The sequence below is a fragment of the Mandrillus leucophaeus genome, unplaced genomic scaffold, assembly GCF_000951045.1.
Source record: "Mandrillus leucophaeus isolate KB7577 unplaced genomic scaffold, Mleu.le_1.0 Scaffold127, whole genome shotgun sequence".
Taxonomy (NCBI): Eukaryota; Metazoa; Chordata; class Mammalia; order Primates; family Cercopithecidae; genus Mandrillus; species Mandrillus leucophaeus.
This window is the reverse complement of record NW_012101098.1, coordinates 4,326,666-4,336,141: the sequence shown is the minus strand read 5'-3', so window position 1 is coordinate 4,336,141 and position 9,476 is coordinate 4,326,666. Positions and strand designations below refer to the sequence as shown.

At 52.2% G+C, this 9,476-nt stretch overlaps 1 protein-coding gene across 1 annotated transcript in view; it reads right to left on the bottom strand.

The window, feature by feature from the left end:
• DHRSX (dehydrogenase/reductase (SDR family) X-linked) overlaps nucleotides 1-9,476 on the bottom strand; it is a 322,723-nt gene that overhangs the window by 74,265 nt on the left and 238,982 nt on the right. The window contains exon 5 of the mRNA XM_011972124.1: nucleotides 3,130-3,337. Within this exon, the coding sequence (XP_011827514.1) occupies nucleotides 3,130-3,337 (208 nt within the window). The remainder of the gene's footprint in view (nucleotides 1-3,129; nucleotides 3,338-9,476) is intronic.

The window sequence follows — 9,476 nt, the reverse complement described above, 5'->3', positions numbered from 1 at the left end:
CCTGCACACACGGGGTACACAACCCTGACCTGTACACACGGGCATGCACTCCTCACCTGTACACAGGAGTACACACACCTGACCTGTACACACGGGCATGCACACCTCACCTGTGCACACAGGCATGCGCACCTCACCTGTACACAGGGGTACACACACCTCACCTGTACATACGGGCACACACACTTCACCTGCGCACACAGGCACGCACATCTCACCTGTACACACGGGCACACGCACATGCCCTTGCTTCTTCAGAGCACTAGGAAGGAGAAGCAGCCCCTCCTGGCCGCAGGCCCTGCTCTCCATGCCACCCTCTCACCTGCCCTTCCCTGCACAGCCCGGGGCTTCCTCAGCTGCCCAGAGAGGACGAAGTTCTGGCCAGCCACGCTTCTTCCCTCCCACGACCGGCAGGGTTCACACTTTATGCAGGATGCCATCGAGGCCGTCTCCCTCATCCGACACCCTTCAGCAGAGAGGCTCACAGGCGCAAGAGCTCAATCTGACAAAACGGATGGGCCAAGGTATCCTAGGAGGCCCCCACGGCCCTCCCTTCCTTCCATCCTGCCCCTCACTGTGCAGGGAAATGAAAACTGTTAGGAGCCGGCAGGGCCTGTGCCCCTGGGCTCACCTCCTCGCAGTCCTGAGGGTACTCCAGGGCTGGGGGATGGGGAGGGCGCCCACCCTGCTGTACATTGCAGAGGCTGGCCCCAAAATCTGATGCTGGCATGGCCAAGCGGCCAGGTCTTTCCGACTGTGGCGTTAACACTTTGTGACCTTCGGGCTGCAGAGAAATTCAAAGGCAAGTCCTACTGTGTGCTCTGACTGTCTCCGTCTCCAAATTCCTACATGGAAAGCCTCATCCCCAGTGAGATGGTGTTAGGAGGTGAGGCCCTTGGGAGGTGATGAGGTCACGATGGTGGAGACTCAAGAAAGGAATCAGTTCGCTCCTTCTGCTGCCTGGCGACACAGTGAGAAGGTGCCACCTGTGAACCAGGAAGTGGGTTCTCGCCAGACCCTGGCACACTTTGATCTTGGACTTCCAGCCTCCATAAATGTGTGTTGTTTATAATCCACCCAGACTATGGAATTTTTTTTTCTTTTTTTTGAGATGGAGTTTTGCTGCTGTGGCTCAGGCTGCAGTGCAGTGCTGCAATCTTGGCTCACCACAACCTCCGCTTCCCGAGTTCAAGCAATTCTCCTTCCTCAGCCTCCCAAGTAGCTGGGATTACAGGCGCCTGCCACCACGCCTGGCTAATTTTGTATTTTTAGCAGAAACAGGGTTTTACCATGTTGGCCAGGCTGGTCTCCTGACCTCAGGTGATCCACCCGCCTCAGCCTCCCAAACTGCTGGGATTACAGGTGTGAGCCACCGCGCTCGGGGGGGTTAGGAGAAACTCACAAGAGAGACCTGTTGATGGACAGACAGTACACTGCGTGTCTCAACAGGAGTCCACACCAATGCCGCTTGCAGATGTAGTGCCTGACATTCCCATGGGGGGCACAACGGAAGGTTTAAATATATCTGTTATCCTTTTCTATGTCTGACCTCTGTGTTTCTTGTCCCTTCTAAACACTAAAACAACAATACTATGGCACATTGCTAAGTCTACCAAGGACAGCAAATGGCTGGGGATGTACGTATCCCAGAGCACTGCGCCCAGAGCCCCAGTGCCCAGCAGATGCAGGGAGCACCATTTCCAGAGCCCCAGCGCCCAGCAGATGCAGAGAGTACTGCGTCCAGAGCCCCAGTGCCCAGCAGACACAGGGAGGAGTGTACCCAGAGCACCTGTGTCCCAGCAAATGCAGAGAGCACCATTTCCAGAGCACCTGTGTCCAGCAGATGCAGAGACTACTGAGTCCAGAGCCCCAGTGCCCAGTAGATGCAGGGAGTACCGTGCCCAGAGCATCAGTGCCCAGCAGACACAGAGAGCACACTGTGCCCAGAGCACCTGTGCCCAGCAGATACAAGGAACACTCTCCCCAGAGCACCAGTGCTCAGCAGACGCAGGGAGCACTGTCCCCAGAGCACCAGTGTCCAGCAGACGCAGGGAGCACTGTCCCCAGAGCACCAGTGTCCAGCAGACGCAGGCAGCACTGTCCCCGCTCCCAGAGCACCAGTGTCCAGCAGACGCAGGGAGCACTGTCCCCAGAGCACCAGTGCCCAGCAGACGCAGGGAGCACTGTCCCCAGAGCACCAGTGTCCAGCAGACGCGGGGAGCACTGTCCCCAGAGCACCAGTGTCCAGCAGACGCGGGGAGCACTGTCCCCAGAGCACCAGTGTCCAGCAGACGCGGGGAGTACTGTCCCCAGAGCAGCAGTGTCCAGCAGACGCAGGCAGCACTGTCCCCGCTCCCAGAGCACCAGTGTCCAGCAGACGCAGGGAGCACTATCCCCGCTCCCAGAGCACCAGTGTCCAGCAGACACAGAGAGCACTGTGCCCAGAGCACCAGTGTCCAGCAGACGCAGGGAGCACTGTGCCCAGAGCACCAGTGTCCAGCAGACGCAGGGAGCACTGTCCCCAGAGCACCAGTGTCCAGCAGACGCGGGGAGCACTGTCCCCAGAGCACCAGTGCACAGCAGACGCGGGGAGCACTGTCCCCAGAGCACCAGTGCACAGCAGACGCGGGGAGCACTGTCCCCAGAGCACCAGTGCACAGCAGACGCGGGGAGCACTGTCCCCAGAGCACCAGTGCTCAGCAGACGCGGGGAGCACTGTCCACGCTCCCAGAGCACCAGTGCACAGCAGACACAGAGAGCACTGTCCCCAGAGCAGCAGTGTCCAGCAGACGCAGGGAGCACTGTCCCCAGAGCAGCCAGTGCTCAGCAGACGCGGGGAGCACTGTCCCCAGAGCACCAGTGCACAGCAGACGCGGGGAGCACTGTCCCCAGAGCACCAGTGCACAGCAGACGCGGGGAGCACTGTCCCCAGAGCACCAGTGCTCAGCAGACGCGGGGAGCACTGTCCACGCTCCCAGAGCACCAGTGCACAGCAGACACAGAGAGCACTGTCCCCAGAGCACCAGTGTCCAGCAGACGCAGGGCGCACCACGCCCCACAGACAGAGGGAGATGAGTAACCTTTAACCCACCTGGGATGCTGTTATGATTATTCACAGGGTGCACCCACCTGCTCTGAAGGTCGTCCATGTTCAGCTCAGCGACGTAATGGGTGGCGGAGGAGACGGTGACCACCCTCGCACTGTGGCCAGGGGACCCGGACTCTCTCAGCGTATCCAGGAGAAGGTTGGTCAGCAGGAAGTGCCCCAGGTAGTTGAGGCCGAAATGTTCTTCGAATCCATCTCTGGTTTTCCTCTGAGGCACCATCATCACCCCAGCTGGACAAAAGAGAGTATCAGAAGGAGTTAGATTGGGGAAGACAGTGGAGAAATCTCACAAACGCACTCCTGGGATGTGCAAGTGGCCCAGGACATTGGAGGGTAGGGTGGGGTGTAGAGCTGGCGGCCATGTCTTCCTCCTGGGTCTCTGTCTCCTGCTTTAGGTGTGGTGGGGAAGATTCTAGAAGACCACTGAAGTCCCTTCCTGCCTTCTGTCTCTGCACCTCTGTGCCTTGACTTTAAAAATAACCACAAGCGGGGTGCGGTGGCTCATGCCTGTCATCCCAGCACTGTGGGAGGCCGAGGCGGGTGGATCACCTGAGGTCAGGAGTTCAAGACCATCCTGGCCAACATGGTGAAACCCTGTCTCTACCAAAAAAATACAAAATTAGCCAAGCATCGTGGCAAGTGCCTGTCATCCCAGCTACTTGAGAGGCTGAGGCAGGAGAATGGCTTGAACCCGGGAGGTGGAGGTTACAGTGAGCAGAGATCACGCCACTGCACTCTAGCCTGGCGACAGAGCGAGACTCTGTCTCAAAAAGAAAAGAAAAATAATAACCATAATGATAACACAACAACATACACAAGAGAGTGAGAATCTTCCAAGTCACCAAAGGGGGTGCCCTGGACAATTAATTATTCTGGGTGGCTGGATGCGGCGGCTCGTACATGTAATCCCAGTCTTTGGGTAGGTGAGTGGGGCAGATCGCTTGAGGTCAGGAGTTTGAGATCAGCCTGGGCACCGCAGTGAAACCCTATCTTTACCAAAAATAAAAAAAATTAGCTGGGTGTGGTGGTGCGTGCCTGGAGTCCCAGCTACTTGGGGAGGCTGAGGCGGGAGGATTGCTTGAGGCCAAGAGGCGGAGGTTGCAGTGAGCTGAGATAGTGCCATTGCACCCCAGCCTGGGCAACAGAGATCCTGTCTCCCTTCCTGGGCCCCCCACAAAAGAATTCTGGACAAGAATAGCTGCTATGGCACCCCCTCTTCACTGAGTGTCCCACAAACAAATTGCTCAGATGTCCTTTGAGAAATGCTGACCTCAGTATAAACATGGCCTGTCCTCACCCCTAGAGCACAGGGCAGCCCTGTCGGTCACGATTCTATAAACATCATCATCACGGCAGGTTCTGTGCTTGACACGTTCTATCTCCCAGGCATAGAACACCCCCACCCTTGTCAGGCCAAGCCCAGCTGAGTGCCTGCTCCCAAGTCCTTGCTGTGGGGGCCTGACCTCAAACGTCACTTGTCCTAGAAACACACACGAACTATATTGTCTTGTACTTAGAGCAGACCAGCTCGCTTGGGTATTAATGCCAATGTGTATATGTATTTATACGTACATGGATAATGTAGATGTGTATACACAGGTGCGTTATATATGTACCTGGAATTCTGTGTGTATCTACACATAAACTGTACATGCAAATACAGGCACATATATTCATATACATATATATGCATATGTATTTGTGTATGTGTTTATATAGGTATACACTTGGGTATATAACTGCATATATGCACAATTCAAAGATATCTACATATGGAGATGTTAGCATATACATATATGTGTTCACGTCTTTACATGCAGATGTGAATTTTCAAATGCCTATAAATTTGTGCACATTTTATTTTACATACGTTGTATGCACAGGTGCATATGAGTTTGCATGTGTCCACATTTATTCCCATGTGTATACAGGTACATACACATTTACATCTTTGCATGTGTATCTGCATATAGTGTATGTATATATTACATGCTTCTATTTGGAATTGTATGATTGCAAGTATTTGCATATGCTCATATACCTACATACACACGTTTGTCATTATTTGTACATTGGAACATCTACATGTACTGCATGCATGAACATGCACTTTGATTGATCTGTGGAATCCCAGTTTTTGCATTTGTGAACACATTTGCATTTGCAAATGCATTTGAGGTGTATGATTAATATATACACACACAAATCCATTTGCATATGGACACGTGTTTGTGTTCAAAGATGTATTTCAATATGGAGCTATATTGATATTTGTAGATCTGTTGCTCTATTTGTATATCTATGTGTTTGCATCTGCATGTGTACATATTTTTCTATGCACAGGCATTTGTATATGTGCTTGTGTTTGCGTGTATTTTACATGGTGCTATCTTTACATATATGTAGGTCTAGTATTTCTCTAAGTATTTGTATACGTACATCTGCATAGTGTACATCTTCTATGCATATACATTTGTATATGTGCTTGTGCTTGTGTATTTCATATGGAGCTATCTATACATATATGCAGGTCTAGTATTTCTCTATGTGTTCGTATATGTAGAGGTGTATCTCCAGGTGTATGCATTTTTTGAGCTATATGCATTTGTGTATGTGCTTGCTTTTGTGTGTATTGTAATATCCGTACGAATCTGTGCCTCTGTACATGGACCCATTTCCCTATGAATTCTCTGATGTGTGTGCATTTGTGTACATGCCTGTGTTTGTGCACACAATCTTTCCAGTTGTATTTTACGAACACTTAAAACCAAAGCTGGCTCCTCCCAGTCTCAGCATTCCCAAGAACCAAGCAGGAGCCACGTGGCCTTATCCACCCGACTTGGGAAGACCTACAGAGTTGCCACCGCCGCCCCATTCTAGGAATTACAAGACAGTTAATGAGGACAGCCGAGATTCAAGAGAGGGAGCAGGGGCTCCAGCTCCCAGAGAGACGAGTGGGAAAAGAATCTGCAGGCCTGTTTTACAGCCTCTGGAACCCGCCTTTCAAAACTTTGGATGCACGGTCCGCACGGGATGCTCCATGGCACGGAGGGCCCACGGAAGACGCAGCAGGGGGTCCCACGGCTTTCCACGTCCCTGGCCCCAGTGGAGGCTTGACAACTGTGAGGTCCTTGAGGAAAAACCCACGTCTTATTCTGGCTGTAGCCTCCACAGTGCAAGTATAACGCTTTGGGTACAGCAAGGGGAAAATAAAAAGTAAACGTGGATGGAGGTCGATTGCTGCTTTGGGGAGGTGAAGCCGGCTGGACTTCCTGGGTCCAGTGGGGACTTGGAGAACCTTTCTGTCTAGCTAAAGGATTGTAAATGCACCAATCGGCGCTCTGTAAAATGGACCAATCAGCGCTCTGTAAAATGGACCAATCAGCGCTCTGTAAAATGGACCAATCAGTGCTCTGTAAAATGGACCAATCAGCACTATGTAAAATGGACCAATCAGCACTCTGTAAAATGGACCAATCAGCACTCCGTAAAATGGACCAATCAGCGGGACGTGGGCGGGGCCAAATAAGGAACTACAAGACGACCACCGGAGAGGGCAGCGGCAAGCCAGGTCGCCTGCCCCGGCCTGGAAGCTTTGTTCTTTCCCTCTTCAGAGTAAATCCTGCTGCTGCTCCCTCTTTGGGTCCGCACTACCTTTATGAGCTGTAGCACTCACTGTGAAGGTCTGCGGCCTCACTCCTGAAGTCAGCCAGACCCAGAGCCCACCAGAAGGAATAAATTCTGGACCTGCTTTCACAGAGCATGGTGGCAGGGAAGGGGGAGCGCCGTGCCATTCCGGGCCTGGGGCCTGCCGAAATTCTCGGAGAAATGAGCAGACAGTTCAGGTGCAGCCCTTGCTTCTCACCTGCACACACCTTCCAGCCAGACGCAGGGCTTCTCCCCTCCTACGTGAATATCTAGCTCTCAAAACAAAAAAGAACAACAACTTCCAGCATATGGAGAACTTATTCCCTGCGCTTCTGCCTGCAAAACATCAGGAGTATAAACCAACCGGGAGGGGTCCAGTATCAATCAATCACAAGACACATGTGTATTAAACACTCGACACTCCTACAGTCCTCAAAGCCCATCTAACAAAACGCCTCTGAGAAGCATGTCAAGAGCTCACCTTAGGAGATATCCAGAAAAAAAGCCCGGCCCGGTGGGTCATGCCTGTGATCCTCCCAGCACTTTCGGAGGGCAAAGCAGGCAGATCACTTGAGGTCAGGAGTTCGAGACCAGCTTGGCCAACACGGTGAAACCCTGTCTCTACTAAAAATACAAAAAAAAAAAAAAAAGCCGGGCACGATGGCGGGTGCCTGTAATCCCAGCTACTCGGGAGGCTGAGGCAGGAGAATCACTTGAACCTGGGAGGCAGAGGTTGCAGTGAGCCGAGATCGCGCCACTGCACTCCAGCCTGGGCGACCGAATGAGACTCTGTCTCAAAAACAAACAAACAAAAACCAACAACAAAAAAAACAAAAACACCAGAATAGGTTGCTGTGGGAGGACGGGAAGCTTTGCATTTTGATGAACTATAAACATCTTTCACAATGCCATTTTCCTCATATTTTATTTGATGTGAAGGATCTGGAGACACACAGCTCAATCTGTGCCTGAAGTGTCATAAATTCCCAGCTTAGGAGAGACGAGCTCATCGTGAACACCTGGCTTATGCATGCATCATTTTGAAAGGCAGCTTCGGGGGGCTATAAAGCAGGCCTGAAGATTCTTTAGACAGTCGTCTCTTTGGGAGCTGGAGTGTATGCCCCCTCCCTTGAATCTCGGTCATGCTCATTAACTTTCTTGTTAATTCTTTCGTAGACTGCCACAGTGGTGTAAACACTGTATGACTTCCAAAGTCGGGTCAGTTAGGTCACATGCCCCCTGCTTGGTTCTTGGGAATGCTGAGTCTGGGAGGAGCCAGCTTTGGTTTAAGAAGCCTGAGCACCTTCAGCCTGACACGCTGGAGAGGCCACAGGTACCTGTTCTTGTTGGCCCTCCCAGCTGAGCCCAGGTGACAGGCTGTACCAGCTTCCTACCACCAGAGAAAGCCATCCTAGACATCCAACCTGGTCAAGCCTTCAGATAAAGTCAGCCCCAGCTGCAGCCTCACAGGACACCCCTAGGCAGAGCTGCCCACATTCCGGTGCCCCCCAAAAAAGTGAATTAGTACAAGCTGTATAGAAAACAGCATGGAGGTTCCTCAAAGAACTAAAAGCAGATCATTCGCTCAATCCAGCAATCCCACTCCTGGGCATCTACCCAAAGGAAAAGAAGTCCTTATATCAAAAAGACGCCTGCAGGCCAGGCATGATGGCTCAGGCCTGTCATCCCAGCACTTTGGGAGGCCAAGGCGGGCGGATCACCTGAGGTCAGGAGTTCAAGACCAGTCTGGGCAACATGGCAAAACCCCATCTCTACTAAAAATACAAAAATTAGCCAGGTATGGTGGCGCATACCTGTAACCCCAGCTGCTTGGAAGGTTGAGGTAGGAGAATCGCTTGAACCTGGGAGGTGGAGGTTGCAGTGAGCTGAGATCGCACCACTGCACTCCAGCCTCGGTGACAGAGTGAGACTCTATCTCAAAAATAAATTTAATTAAACAATCAAACAAAACAAAACAAAAAACCATGCCTGCACCTGTCTCTTTCTTGCGGCACAACTCACAATTGCAAACAAACGGAATCAACCTAAGTACCATGGAGTACTGGATAAAGAAAATGGAATGGAATACTGCTGAGCCGTCAAAAAGAACGGAATCGTGTCTTTGACGGCGACTTGGATAGAACTGGAGGTTCTTATCCTACGTGGAGTCGCTCCAGAACGGAAAAGCAAATACCACATGTTCTCCCTGATAAGTGGGCGCTAAGCTCTGGGGATGCGTCTGGCATGGAAGGGGCATACGGAATAGAGGAATACACATTAGAGCCTGAGGGTGAGGCGGTGAGTGAACCTGTCACCCAGCAAACGGCCATGGTACCCAGCAGGTGGTTTTTCATCCCCTGCCTGCCTCCCCCCTCCTACTTTCTAGCAGCCAAAAGTTTCTGCTGTTCCCATCTTTGTGTCCATGAGAACCCGCTGTGTACGTTCCAGGTGTAAGTCAGAACATGCAGCGTTTGCTTTTCCGTTTCTGTGCCCGTTCTCTGAGGATCATGGCTTGCAGCTCGGAGCAAATTCTTGGTGACAACAGCATTGTTGGGGAAGGGATCCTTCCTAAGAGCAGAGGGGACGGTGCTGCTGTGCAGGCAGGTGATGACCTGTGCCCCAGAGGGATCCGAGCCGTGCGAGGGGCTCGCCTGGCGGGTAAGCTGCGTGCGAACATTCCTGCACCGTGGGGAACGCACCAGGCACGCGCAGGGGCCCTGGA